The sequence below is a fragment of the Phycodurus eques genome, chromosome 16 (genome assembly GCF_024500275.1).
Source record: "Phycodurus eques isolate BA_2022a chromosome 16, UOR_Pequ_1.1, whole genome shotgun sequence".
NCBI classification, from domain to species: domain Eukaryota; kingdom Metazoa; phylum Chordata; class Actinopteri; order Syngnathiformes; family Syngnathidae; genus Phycodurus; species Phycodurus eques.
The window spans coordinates 22,024,908-22,039,369 of NC_084540.1; the positions used below are offsets into that span (position 1 = coordinate 22,024,908).

Below are 14,462 nucleotides of genomic sequence, written 5' to 3' on the forward strand. Positions count from 1 at the left end.
ACTTTGATCAAGATCCGCCGTCACATGGTCAAAGTTGTCAAAATATTGTCAGGCTTGAGTTTCTAATTGGATAATGAAATTACCGTCAATCAAATTTGATCTGAGTGTACTAACACTAATTTATCTACAATACTATTAATGTGACGGTGAAATAATAAACTGGTGGCTTAACTTCCCGTACTTTATTTTGGAATTTTCTTTTCTAATCTATGCTATCATTATTAGCAGAACACCTGCAATGGGGATGATACATTGACAAAGATGTAGATCTGTGACAAAATAATAAAAAAACATTGAACGTATCTGTGGAGGCAAACTCACTGATGACATAATAGTATCCTTCTGAAGAGGGGGGGGGGGAACATCAAAATACGAATCATAGTGTCTAAAATGCAACATTGTTCATTTTCCTCAGTATGGCTTGAGTATTTCCACAGCTGAAGGAAATGTAGAGACCACTTTCTTGTGGTCTTGATATCTAAGGCCTCTTAGCCTGCGCTGGTATTCTGCTATTGTGCATCACCAGCAATATCTTTTCAGACCACATTTGTTTCCCTGAGCATAACTTTTGACATTGCAATAATCAAGTCTCGATGCTCACTTGCATGCTTGGATTAGTTTAAATACCCCAACCCCAAAATGTTCATAACCGTCAGTACTAATAGTTTAAACCCCAAATAGAGATCACAGATTATTTGATTTGAAAAAAAATCTGCTATACAACCCGAAAAAATATTTGGTATTAGCCATTTGATTAGGTTTTTGATGTATTCCTATATCGTGAAAGACGTTCTTTAGTTGGCCATTTACTGTCGCTTTCGTTGACTAGCTACCCGTTACAATCTGATCACCTGTTAACTTCCATCACAGCCAATAATGACCCAGATCTTTCTCTGCATCATCTTGAGAAGTTTACCAACTTCAACCCTTCAAGGAGCCTCGCCTGCCTGTCAGAGCTCTTGGAATCTTCCATCACGCTGCTATTCGCTGTCACGCCGGTCGGCTACCAGCAGGCGGCCAATGCTAGCTCCCGCTAAAACAGGCAGATAGGAGAATTTTTCAGCAAATAGCTCTTCCACAGAAAAAAAACACAAATCATGACTGGCTGATAAGTGAAAAGTGTGCTACCGGAATGGGCTTGTCGGCACGGGGTAAGACAACAATCCAACAATCTCCAACCACACAGGGTTTCTTCCATAAACTTCTGGCTGGTGTCTATATCGATGCCAGCCCCTCTGGCAAGCATTGTTCACCAACATGCCTTCTAAATGCATTCAAGCGTTCTGAGTCTTGACTTCCCCCGAGCATGGCAAAGGCGCTTCTCTGAATCTTCTGATGACGTTTCTGCTGATGTGGAACAGATTGCCTTGAGGAAGCCGTTGAAGGCGGTGGATTACAAGCTTCCTTAACTGTTCTGCTTTTCCCTGCAGCTCTTTGTCACAGCCATCCTACCCTCCGTCTACTCTATATCTGTCATATCTCGCACATCCATTCACAGCCTGGCCCAAAAATCCCTAATACTTCTAATTTATTCGGATGAGTTTGTCTGTAAATGAAAGCCCCAATGATTCTTTTCTGATCTTCAAACCATCACAACTGGTCTCATTAAGGTTGTGGGTTTGACCGTCAACCCATGTCAAAGTGTCCTTGAGTAAGGATACTGAACCCCCAGGTGCTCCTGCTGCTGGGTCATCAGTAGGTGAATGAGGAGACGGTGTTTAAGCGCTTTGACTACCTTGAAGGTAGAACAACAATACATAAGTGACAGTCCGTTTACCTTTCAAACTGGTTCTAGCGTTGTTCGGTGCTGGAGTTTTTATTTAGTTTGGGTCGATTTCCGCACCTCCAAACATCAATTTGGGTTAACGCTGGCACAGCGCAATCTAAGAGCTACGTCGTGACGTCACAAATATCACACCAGCAGCACTTTTTGGAGTCAGAATTGATGATTGTTTTGCAAACAACTTAATCATTAACTCATTCGATGCCAGATGTTTTCAAAGCAGAGTTCCCCATATTCCCAGACGCTTTAAGAGCATTTTGACTGAGCTTTCAAAACCCACAGAATATTGTATTGTAATATTCATCATCCATCCATTTTCTGAGCCGCTACTCCTCACTAGAGTCGCGGGCATGCTGGAGCCTATCCCACCTATCATCGGGCAGGAGGCTGGGTACACCCTGAATTGGTTTCCAGCCAATCACTTTAACGCAGACTGACAAAAGGGCTTTTAATGGCAAAATAATTTATTTACAGATATACAACTAATAAACATGCCGTGAGTGCCGCTGACTCACCGCATGGCTCGAGTTGCATATCGTTGGCTTTTTTTTACATGACATTCGTCATTGACTCCATGAACTGTGTCATGTTTTCTAACAATCGGGACAAACGCTTCTTTCTACGCACTGCGACACATAGTCTGTTTATACCTCAAACAAACATACTCGGTTGAGTGTGAGGTGCCTAGACTTGTTTTCAACGTGTTGGCATTTCCATAATAATAATAATATAATAATAATAAAAATTGTCATAATCAATATGACAAGCAGATATTCGCCATCTAATCTTTCTCTTTTACTCAAAAGCTGTGTTGATCTCAAATCCTAAGCGATGCAATGCCACAATCTCCAGGGATGTGTTGGTCATTACAGTGGTTTACAAACCTGAAATTCACAGAGAAGCTGGGCGAGAGCCTCTTCCACAACCATCCTGTTGAAATATGTACTTGACCTTCATATACTTTGGTGGTAGTAAACGTTTTGGATTCCAGTTTACAAATATAAACGTCCCCAGCAGTGAATGAGTTAATTTGCTTTAAACTCTTTTTTTAAAAAAAAAAACACTACTCCATTTTTATTTTATTTTATTTTTTTACTTTTTTGAATAGATCTTGTATCCCTCTTTGACCTGGAAAATGACCTTCCGGATGAGCTCATCCCCAATGGAGACCTGTCCCAGATGGGGATGTCTTCCAATGGCGGCACAGGAGGCGGCCCAGGGCTCAACTCCATCGTCCTGGATGCCGCCGCCAAACACAAGCAGCTGTCTGAGCTTCTGCGGCCGGGTAGCTCCTCCATCTTGGGAAGTTCTCTCAACTCTGCCAGTCCCCAACAGGGAGGCATGGTGGGAGGCCAACTCGGAGCGGTGCTCAGGAAAAGTCCAATTGGGCAGGGCTCTCCAAATCATCAGTCTCCCCAAGGCCAGAAAGTAGGCGTCGGAACGGGGCAAGGCAATGGAGGCATGAGCTTCAATCAGGCACTGTTGAACAGTGGGCAGGGTCACGGGCTCTTAGGCCCAACCGGACAGGTGCTGAACGGAGCTCTGGGACCAGCGGGCCGAGGAAGACCTGGCATGCAGTACCAGAGCCAAGGGATGCCGGCGGGAGCAGGCGTTGGAGGAAGCGTGCTGGCAGAGACACTCGCCCAAGGAGGGCCACAGTTGGGCGGACACAACTCACTGACTCCTCAGCAAGCTGGACACGTGAATAAGGTAAGGACAAAATTCTTTCACAATTTCCGACTGTGACTTTAGATGAGCACAATAATCCAATAATTGATTGTCATTCGTTCTGGGTGGTAGTATCAGAGCTGTAACAGAGGCAGGACGCTTACCTTCGGTTATGGGTGTTCTGCTGTTGGCGTGTGAAAAACCCCTCTCACACATTTCTCCCGCCCTTTTGTGTTGAACGTAATTGTCAGTGTTAGCCTCGTTACAGTAAGCCATTTTAAACAAAAATGCCAGCCAAATAAATCAATTGGATTTTACATTTGTTGGACACTGACATGTGTCCAACAAACTAACGATTCGTTTGTGATTTGCTATTTATTCGTTAATGTCAATGCGAATAGCGATTTAGGCGGCGCGTCCGAGCTCTACTTCTGACAACTATTGTTATTGGTAAAGGACGAGGAGTAGCCCATCATGTACACGCCGAGCAAGCAACAGAGAACAGACTAACTGGTAAGATGGCGTAAAATGTAGAGCAGTGAAACACTCGAATAAGGGACAGTACACGTTTAGAGTTCTGGCTGGAACTGCGTTACAATGGAGAGTAATCAACTATGAATAGCAAATTAGCAGATAAATCAAAAGTCAATTTTCCATAATATGGCTACTTCATATTAAGGGGGACACAAGTATTATTGTTCTCCTTGTTCAACTCCCCTTTGCGCTTTGGTTTAGTCTTTCTGAACATCTACAAGTGTGCTTCTTTTTTTTCTGTTTCTCTCAGTCTGGTATATGCTTCTCTTGCGCATCTTGGTCTTAAGATAATGGAGCTGTAAATCAAGTTTAGAGGATTTGCTTGGGGGTTGCTGGCGTGGGGGATGTGATAGAAAAAAGGGAAGTGGGAGAAGAAAAATCCAGAGGGTTTCCAAGAGAAAATGTAAAAAGTAGCAGAGTCTCCACAGTATATCCGTTTTGTTATATATACTTGTCGTCTGGCTTGGTGACACCCCAGTAAATGGAGGTCATGAAACTGGGAGCGAGCTGAAGTGAAAGCTATGCCTGGGTGTGAATGGGAGCGAGGCATCCGGCAAGCTGCGCGAGCTTCGGAGCGGGGAGGGGCAGGCTGCAGCCCAGCGCTCTGCTCAGCTGTCTAGCAAGCCGGTGCCTTCTCTGCAACCGCGTCTTCCCTCCCACATCTCTTTCCTTAGTGGGCTGGGCTTGCTCGTTCTACTGAGTATCGCTGACAGTCGGCAGCCGGGCCGAGGCAACCGAACAAACTGATACCGAAGGCTGTCAAAGGTATGGGAATGAACGATGTCTGGGCACTCAATCAGAGCAGTAACTATCTACCCTGTAAAATCCACGTCTCGCTTTTCTGAATGAACGCAACTAATTCTCAGTGATCAACTCAGCAGTTTTTAGCTCTTAGGTTTCTGGTTAATGCTGCCATTTTCAATCACAATTTGGTATTTAAACAGTCCTCCGCATTGTGCTGTTCAGAAAGAAATGATTTTACCTTCATGTCTGCACTGTTACCTACTCAATACTACGGCGCATTTAAATAATGGTAGACTTCACGCAAATGACTTAGTATGATTTTTGCGTAGTTTCTTTTATACTGAAACGCCTATAAACAAACAATACAGAGAGGGGAAAAAGAGAAATGTGTGCAGGTTTTCACGTCACAAGTATATCATCCTCTACTTCTTTATATCGCGAGGTTACAAAAAATCTCAGTCATTTTTTTCCCCAATATCATGCACGGATGGTATAGTGGCTTCTTCTTTCCATTTGCCACACGCAGTTGTTGTTGCAGATGTTCTGACCAGCCTTTGTTCCGTCTGCCTATCCTAGATGGCAATGTCGGGAGTGCCGTTTGGCCAGCAGTACGGTCAAATGGGGGCCCAGAAAATGGGGCCGACGGGCGTCAACGCCCAACAACTCCCGAACAAGGCGGCCCTTCCCAACAATCTGCCTCAGTTCCCGTTGGAGGTAAAGGCAGCTGGGACTGTGCCGAACATGGTGAGTCTGTCCCCTTCACTTATTTACCGAATTAGTATACAAGTATTTGATCGATTATGTTAAGCTCACAGTCATTGTTCATAATTGGTTGAGACGGGTGTCGCTATGTCGCAGTCCCAGATGCAGCAGCAGGTAGCATCGGCGGGTATGGTACCCGGCGCCGTGTCAGCCGGTCCGACGGCCGATCCCGAGAAGCGCAAACTCATTCAGCAGCAGCTGGTCCTGCTGCTCCACGCACACAAATGCCAGCGGCGAGAGCAGGCCAACGGGGAGGTGAGGGCCTGCACTCTGCCCCACTGTCGCACCATGAAGAACGTCCTCAACCACATGACTCACTGCCAGGCGGGCAAGTCTTGCCAGGGTGAGTCGCTTTCAGTTCATGGCACCTCCTAATTGTATCCTATTGCTTTTTAAAGCATATAGTGTTCCCACGTGAATATGTGGACTGTGTATAAGGATCAAGCCCTGCCGCGAATAGCAAAACTCTGCAAGTAATTGACGCCCCAACACAAGGTTTGTAATTGTGTATAGATGCGTAATTCCCGTCATTCTCTCTTTGACGAATCAATGCTGGCAAATTGGTGAGAGAAAGGTTGGAGAATGCCAGCTTTTGCTGCATTGTACTATGTTACATTTAGCATACGAGGCTTCATTGAACTTTTGTCCTCATCTTAACTCTGTCCTCACTGATTCGACACGTTTAAATTGGGAGAAAAAAAGTGATTTCACATTTTTGGATAATTGACACTGTTTATTCTATGCTGATGTTTTTCAATCTCTCCTCCCAAAGTGGCCCACTGTGCATCATCCAGACAGATCATCTCCCATTGGAAGAACTGCACGCGGCACGACTGTCCCGTCTGCCTGCCTCTGAAGAACGCGAGTGACAAGCGAAACCAGCAGCGTGAGTGCTATTAATTTAAATGTCATAAAAACAGACTACTGAAGCGAATGTATGCTTGGTTATTTGGGTGAAAAACCATGTTAGCCTCAGCTGAATGTGAAAGTAAGAGGTGGCGCCACCTGCAGGTTGCACAGCGCCGAATCTGAGGGGTGGACTGAGGCAGGATTCCTCAGGAAAGGCTGGGCCTGTAATGGGACACCCAGGGGAGGGGCTTTGTTGCTCTACTCTAGTAGGGAGGAAGGGCTTTGGCGCCGGGCTGCTCTGTGATTGGTTAAAAGAGCCGATGACGGATTTAAATCCCCCACAGAGGCAGCGTGCTCCCCGTCAGCAAGCAACACAGCTAGGAGCGGTGCTGTGTTCATTGGCAATTATTGATAAACACAAATACACATTTTAGTGCATGATAAAGTTATTCCTGAGATGTATTGGAGGATCAGTTAAACATTTTCTCCCTAAAGCCATGCTAGGTTCCCCCGGGGCCAGCCTGCAGAATGCAATCGGCGCGGTGGGGGCCGGCCAGCCCAGTGCCCCGACCATCAACAACGCTGCCACGCACATCGACCCCAGCTCCATGCAGAGGGCCTACGCCGCTCTGGGTCTACCCTACGGCAACCAGTCCCCTGCTCAGAACCAGGGCCAGGGTCCTACTCAACACAATCCCCAGGGTCACCAGCAGCTGCGTAGTATGAACACACTAGGTAGAGGAGAAAATCAAACCTTTCTTGTCATCCCTTTTGAGAATGCATTTCAATTAGCAATTACAAATTGTCAAATGTTGTGTGCCTTATTTCTGTCTGCAACGATTGTTAGGCACTAATCAGATCAACCAGATGGCAGCAGGCATGGGGGTCCCCGCTTCAGACCAGACTGGCTTGCACAGCGACTCTTTACCCTCCACACTCAACAAGTGAGTTGATATGTGACGTTGATAATGATGAAAATCTCTCTCTCTTTTTTTTCATTTCAAAAAATCTCTCCATAAACTCCAGCTGTTTCAAAACTCTGCAGCCCGTCTGATCACCAAAACACCCCAGTGTCACCATATCACCCTCATCTTACAGGACCTCCATTGGCTCTCAGATCTACAGAATTGAATTCAAAATTCTTTGACACACCTTCCTGGCAATGCATAACCTCGGCCCTCCTTATCTGTCCGCCCTCCCCCGTATCGCCGCTTGGGTTCGCTCGCTCCGATCCTCCTCCTCGCTTCACCTCACTGTTCCCGCTGCACGCCTCAGCAGCATGGGAAGCAGAGCTTTCAGCCACTCTGCTCCCCAGCTCTGGAACTCTCTTCCACCTGCCATCCGCAACGTTGAATCTTTTGCTCTCTTCAAATCCAGACTCAAAACCCACCTATTAAAGACTGCTAACCCTTTCTTGAACCTGCATTTCCACTGACATGTTAAGTTATTGTTTGGATGTATCTTCATGCAATGTTATATTATTTTATTAATTTTCTCGCTCTCTGATTTAACCCACTTTTATTATTTAGTGTCCTTGGGTTTCTTGAAAGGTGCTAGAAATAAAATGTATTATTGTTATTCTTAAAAATCACACTATTTTTTCCGGGTTTTATGCATTGCTTTTACAACTACAAAGAGGGTTTGAATATGTCCAACAAGAACTAATGAATTGGACCTTAACTCATTCACTCACACACTCACACACTAAGCACCAAACCTACAAAAAGAGTCGACTCTCTTCTTTTCCCAGAAAGCGGTTCTTACCTTTTTCTGTTCTTTAGTAATCTTCATTTGAACATGGGTTGGTTTCAACCAAAACACTGGTTTCTGACCAAAAAGGAGACAAAACAAGCTTTTTGTGAAAAGCCATGTCAAGCAGAGCTGTGACTGTGATGCTAATATTTTTTGCTTAAACTTTAATACAACAAAAACAAGACTGAGAAAGGGCTTTTAATGGCAAACTAGTAATTTATTTACAGATATTCAACTATAAAACGTGCCATGAGTGAGGCTAACTCACTGCGTTAGCTCAAGTCGGATGTCGTTGGACATTTTTAACAAGGCATTCGCCATTCACTCCATAGACTGCGTCATCTTGTCTCACTATCGTGACACACAATTTCTACTACCTACCGCAACACATCTGTTCACACCATATGAGTACATACTGTTTTGGAGTGTGAGGTGACTAAGCTTGTCCGACTTCCGTGTTGGCATTTCTCTCCCTTATAATCGACGTGACAAGCTTAAGATTTGCCCCCATATCTTTTTCTACACAAAAGACGTGCTGAACTCAAATCCCAAGTAATGCAACATCGCCATCTACGGGCATATTTTTAGTCATTACAGTCATTTACAAACCTGTATTTCACTGACAAGCTGGGAAAGACCCTCGTCCATGCCTACCCGTCAAAAAACGTACTTGATGAATATGTACGTTGATGACGGTAAACGTTTGGATTCCAGTTAAACGTTTGGATTCCAGTTGACGAATACAAACGTTCACGTTAATGGAAGCCTCAATTTATATCTTTGTTTGCGTTTTTTGTCCTTCCTTCTTTTGGTCCTACAGTCAGTTGTTCCCAGATGGGTCCGTGGTAGGAGGCTTGGGAAATCTGCCCGCCGCCACCCCTCTCTCCGCTTCGGGGGTCAGGAAGGCCTGGCATGAACACGTCACTCAGGACCTGCGCACCCACCTGGTGCATAAACTGTACGTTGTGGGCGTATATATCTGACGCATTGATATGTGATAGCAAAGAATTGAACCTGTTCTGTGACTCTGCCCCCCCCCAGAGTACAAGCCATATTCCCAACCCCAGACCCTGCAGCACTGAAGGACCGCAGAATGGACAACCTGGTGGCGTATGCACGCAAGGTTGAGGGTGACATGTATGAGTCGGCCAATAGCAGGGTAAATCATACGCATTCTTATCTCGGAGAAGAATCTTTTACCCATCAGGAGCCAATGACAGTTTGTGTCTTCTCCTCCTCTGACTAGGACGAGTATTACCACTTCCTGGCAGAGAAGATCTACAAGATCCAGAAGGAGCTGGAGGAGAAGCGACGCTCGCGGCTCCAGAGGCAGCCTGGCGTGGTGGGCAACGCCGGACCCCAGCCGTCGTCCATGACTCTGCCCAACGCCCTGGGCCCGGGACAGCCTGTCCGAGCTCCCAGTCAGTGCTCAAATCTTTTTCTTTTTCGTTGACTGTTAAGTAGATGATTAATTCTGGTTTTGTTCCACCTCAGATGGACCTGTGCCTATGCCAAATCAAATGATGAACCGTATGCAGGTACCCCAAGGTATGAGTCCACCCATCATTTCTTATCACGGAAGTGCCGTCACCTCATTTTTGACAATTTGTTCAGAGATTTCAATGCGCATATTAGACTCACACCAATATCATAGATGTACAATTGACTGTGTATGTTTGTTCCTAAAGGAATCAATCAATACAACCCAATGGCAATGCAAAATGCGCAGATGTCACAGATACCGCGGGCTCCCTCGCCCATGAACCATCCGCAGCAACTGAACATGAAAGCCGTCCCAGCGGTGAGTTATTTCTCCCCCGTCTGAGAGCTTGACATTAATAAGGACGATAATAAAAACAACTATGTTGGAACAACAAAGTGGTCCAATATGGATTTCATCAGACATTTTCTAGGCCTAAAATGTTAAAATTTGAGGAATCCAAACAATTTTGTGTTTTCAAATGTCGCAACCTTGTCGTGCATCCAAAGGAATAGTTCTAGAAGTGTTTTTTGTTCTTTGGGCTTTTTTTGTGATGGCAAAGGAAATGAGGAAACGTGTGATTATACCCACAGAACCGGACATGCAACTGCTCAGTACAAAAAGAGGAATGGCCTACAATGGACTAATAATCAATTACATACAAATTCCTAACCAGATGCTTATCTAAATTGACTTTTGGATTGATTGTTATTTATTTTGTTTCGTTTGTTTGTATGTCTTTATTTGCATTTGCTTTTATTTTGCCTTGTTTTAGTCGGCTGTCTGCAGTCACGTAGGCATTGCAAAAGTGAATCTGCTCTCACTTTCCTTACCTGGCTAAATAAAGGTTAAACAAAACTGGAAGAAAAATACTGCATTGGTCCATCCATCCATTTTCCTCCGCTTATCTGAGGTCGGGTCACGGGGGCAGTAGCTTCAGCAGGGAAGCCCAGACTTCCCTCTTCACGGCCAATTCCTCCAGCTCTTCCGAGGGGATCCCGAGGCATTCCCAGGCAAGCCGAGAGGCGTAGTGTCTCCGGCGTATCCTGGGTCGTGCCCGGAACACCTCACCGGGGAAGCGTCCAGGAGGCATCCTGATCAGACGCTCGAGCCACCTCATCTGGCTTCTCTCAATGCGGAGGAGCAGGGGCTCTACTCTGAGTCCCTCCCGGATGACCGAGCTTCTCACCCTATCTCTAAGGGAGAGCCCGGACACCCTGCGCAGGAAACTCCTTTCGGCCGCTTGTATCCGGCATCTTGTTCTTTCGGTCACGACCCACAGCTTGTGACCATAAGTGAGGGTAGGAACGTAGATTGACCGATAAATAGAGAGCTTCGCCTTTCGGCTTAGCTCCTTCTTCACCACAACGGACCGATATAAAGTCCGCATCACTGCAGACGCTGCACCGATCCGCCTGTCGATCTCTCGTTCCATTCTTCCCTCACTTGTGAACAAGACCCCAAGATACTTTAACTCCTCCACTTGGGGAAGGATCTCAACCCCGACCCGGAAAGGGCACACCACCCTTTTCCGACTGAGGACCACGGTCTCAGATTTGGAGGTGCCGATTCTCATCCCAACTGCTTCACACTCTGCTGCGAACCGCTCCAGTGAGAGTTGGAGAACACGGCCTGGAGAATCCAACAGGACCACATCATCTGCAAAAAGCAAAGCTGCAATACTGAAGCACCAAACTGGACACCCTCTGCTGCACCCAGAAATTCTGTCCATAAAAGTTCTAAACAGATTAGATGACAAAGGGCAGCCGTGGCGGAGTCCAACCCACAGGCCAAAAAAGCCCGATAGGACTCCTTCAGTTTGACGGCATCCCTTTCGCGGATTGCCGCCACAACATGCACCGACTACCTTACAGCCGCAGCTCCGGTCGGCCGCCTTGGCAATAGAGGCACGGAACATGGGCCACTCGGACTCAATGTCCCCCGCCTCCTCCAAGACGTGGGTGAAGTTCTGCCGGAGGTGGGAGTTGAAACTCCTTCTGACAGGGGATTCCACCAGATGTTCCCAGCAGACCCTCACAATACGTTTGTACCTCCCAGGTCGGACCGGCATCTTTCCCCACCATCGGAGCCAACTCACCACCAGGTGGTGATCAGTTGACAGCTCCGCCCGTCTCTTCACCAGACTGTCCAAGACATGCGGCCGCAAGTCCGATGACATGACCACAAAGTCGATCATCGAACTGCGACCTCGGGTGTCCTGGTGCCAAGTGCATGTGTGGACACCCTTATGCTTGAACATGGTGTTCGTTATGGACAATCTGTGATGATTGACACAATCTGTGTCAATCATCACAGACACACAAGTCTAATAACAGAACACCACTCTGGTTCTGATCGGGGGTGCCGTTCCTCCCAATCACCCCCTTCCAGGTGTCAATGTCATTGCCCACATGAGCGTTGAAGTCCCTCGGCAGGAGTGCTCTCCAGCACCCCATCCAAAAAGGGTGGGTACTCTGAACTGCTGTTTGGTGCACAGGCACAAAAAACAATCAGGACCCATCCCCCCCACCCGAAGTCGGTGGGAGGCTACCCTCTCCACCGGGGTGAACCCTAATGTACAGGTGCTGAGCCGGGGGCAATAAGTATACCCACACCTGCTCGGCGGCTCTCACCATGAGCAACTCTACAAGTGGAAAAGAGTCCAAGCCGTGTGTGGAGGCGATTCCGACTATATCTAGTCTGCACTTCTCAACCTCACACACCAGCTCGGGCTCCTTCCCTGCCAGAGAGGTGACATTCCACATCCCGAGAGCCAGTTTCTGTAGCCGGGGATCGGATCCCCAAGGTCCCCGCCTTCGGCCACCGCCCAGCTCACACTGCACCCGACCCCTATGGGGTGGTGAGCTCATGGAAAGGCGGACCCACGTTACCCTTTTGGGCTATGCCCATGGGTGCAGGCCAGGCCACCGGGCGCTCTCCTTCGAGCCCCGCCTCCGGGCCTGGCTCCAGAGGGGGGGGGCCCCGATGACCCGCGTCCAGGCAAGGGAAACCTAGATCCATTTAACGTATTCTTCATAGGGGTTTTGGGAGCCTGCATTGGTGATTCCCAAATTGTGTTATGCAAATTTTAAATTTTTTTTTTCAAAATTAGAACCAATGGTCTTCCATAGAAGGAGGGACCTCAGAGGAAACATGAAATTATACCGTATTATCAAAGTTATCTGCAAATGAGATGCCTACCACTGTAATGATTTTCATCTATGTGGTCTCTTCCTTTCCTAGATGAGCATGTCCCCGTCGAGAATACCGCAGAATCAAGGAATGATGGGTAATCACGCGAGTAACATGGTTCCTCAGCCGGCCAACCAGGGTCAGTTCTTGCCACAGGGACAGTTCCCTGCAGCCGCTGGAGCAGCAATCAATGTGAATGTGGGCATGGGGCAGCAGGTAACACAGGCTGGCACACGGGTGGGATGTCGTGACATTTGTTTTTTCCAGGAAATCAGTCTTTTACGGGGCTTATGTCCCAAAACCTAGCACGAAAATGAAAATCTATGTATTTTTGTATAGTTTAAACCCGAAATATATTTACCTTTTGAATCATGATGGAACCTCATTTTACGAACAACCCGGATGACAAACATCTTGGAAGAAAAATTACCTTTTCAGTTCACGTACAATCTTGGTATGGCTGCAGAAGGCTCAGTTTTTCGTTTTCTCACACCACATAAACATCATTGGCTCCTTGCGTCATACGTTGCAGGTGTCTTGTCTTGTTTTCTTTATTTTTTTTTGCTCTAAATGAGCCCTCAATATGGCTCCAAAGAAAGTGAAACTACGACAGATAAGCGTAATTAGCATTAGCATTTTTAGGAAGGTGTCAATTACTAGCGCCAGTGCTTGGTCGCTATGTATTATAACTCATTTTAAAGTCAGTGCACTTACCAGAGAAATATGAAACTTGAATGAAGGTGATGATGAATCACCTGTTCAGTATGAAGCAGAGATTTCATGATTACTACGCATTATTTACTAACAAATACTGTTTTTCAATTTCTGTTTATGAAGCAAATGCCATTCCCACTTGAGGTTTACTGATAAACTAAACATGAAACAAACAGAATTTCATGTATATTTAAAACAATGACAGAACTTTGCCTGCTGGTAAAATACAATGCAAAACGCCACAGACGGGCTAACGAATAGCATTGATGGGCGATGTGTTTATGCTTTAAGCAATCGATATGTGAACACAAACGGTGCAGCAACGCTACATGTTGCTATAATACTCACAGGCATATTTTCTTTCTCCTCTGCAAAAAGGCAGTTACGAAAGTCTTCATTTGTCTTCATGACTGTATTGTCCTGTGATCTGGTGGGCAAGTCATACACCCCAAAAGGACTTTCAATAAATATAATCTTGATGCACAAACTATTTCTTTACATTGTATTGTGTTTTAGGATTGTTTTTTTGTTTTGTTTTTTTGGAAAGGATTAATGGCATTTCCGTTCATTCTATTCACTGCATTCTAATTGTGTCCATTTTCCAAACAGCCGCAGAATTCTAACCTCCCTCTGAATGCGCTGGGCGCTCTCGGCTCCCAATTGCCCTGCGGCCCCTCGGCTCAGCCGGGCCCGGGCGGCACTCCCCCGCCCAACCCCGCCACCGGCCTGCAAATGCCACAGCACCATCCGCCCACGCAGGCCCCGCTGCCGCAACAGTCCCCCGCTCCCGCCAACGCGGGCGGGCCGGCCTCCAACCAAGCTCACGTACCCGGCAGCCACCCCGGTCCGCCCTCTGCGGTTAGTACGCCGCCTGAGCCTTCCCAGCCGCCTACGCCTCTGCAACCGCAGCCCGAGCCCCCCGGCCAGGCGCAGCAGCCCAGCTCGGTGCAGGCGCAGCATCCCAGCACGCCGGTGAGCAGTTTG

At 46.9% G+C, this 14,462-nt stretch overlaps 1 protein-coding gene across 1 annotated transcript in view; it reads left to right on the forward strand.

The window, feature by feature from the left end:
- LOC133414440 (CREB-binding protein-like) overlaps positions 1-14,462 on the forward strand; it is a 32,005-nt gene that overhangs the window by 5,915 nt on the left and 11,628 nt on the right. The window contains 13 exon segments of the mRNA XM_061699791.1: positions 2,892-3,493; positions 5,306-5,473; positions 5,588-5,834; positions 6,264-6,377; positions 6,836-7,075; positions 7,188-7,284; positions 8,913-9,050; positions 9,134-9,251; positions 9,339-9,513; positions 9,587-9,640; positions 9,781-9,893; positions 12,816-12,980; positions 14,088-14,450. Coding sequence (XP_061555775.1) covers positions 2,892-3,493; positions 5,306-5,473; positions 5,588-5,834; positions 6,264-6,377; positions 6,836-7,075; positions 7,188-7,284; positions 8,913-9,050; positions 9,134-9,251; positions 9,339-9,513; positions 9,587-9,640; positions 9,781-9,893; positions 12,816-12,980; positions 14,088-14,450 — 2,594 coding nt within the window.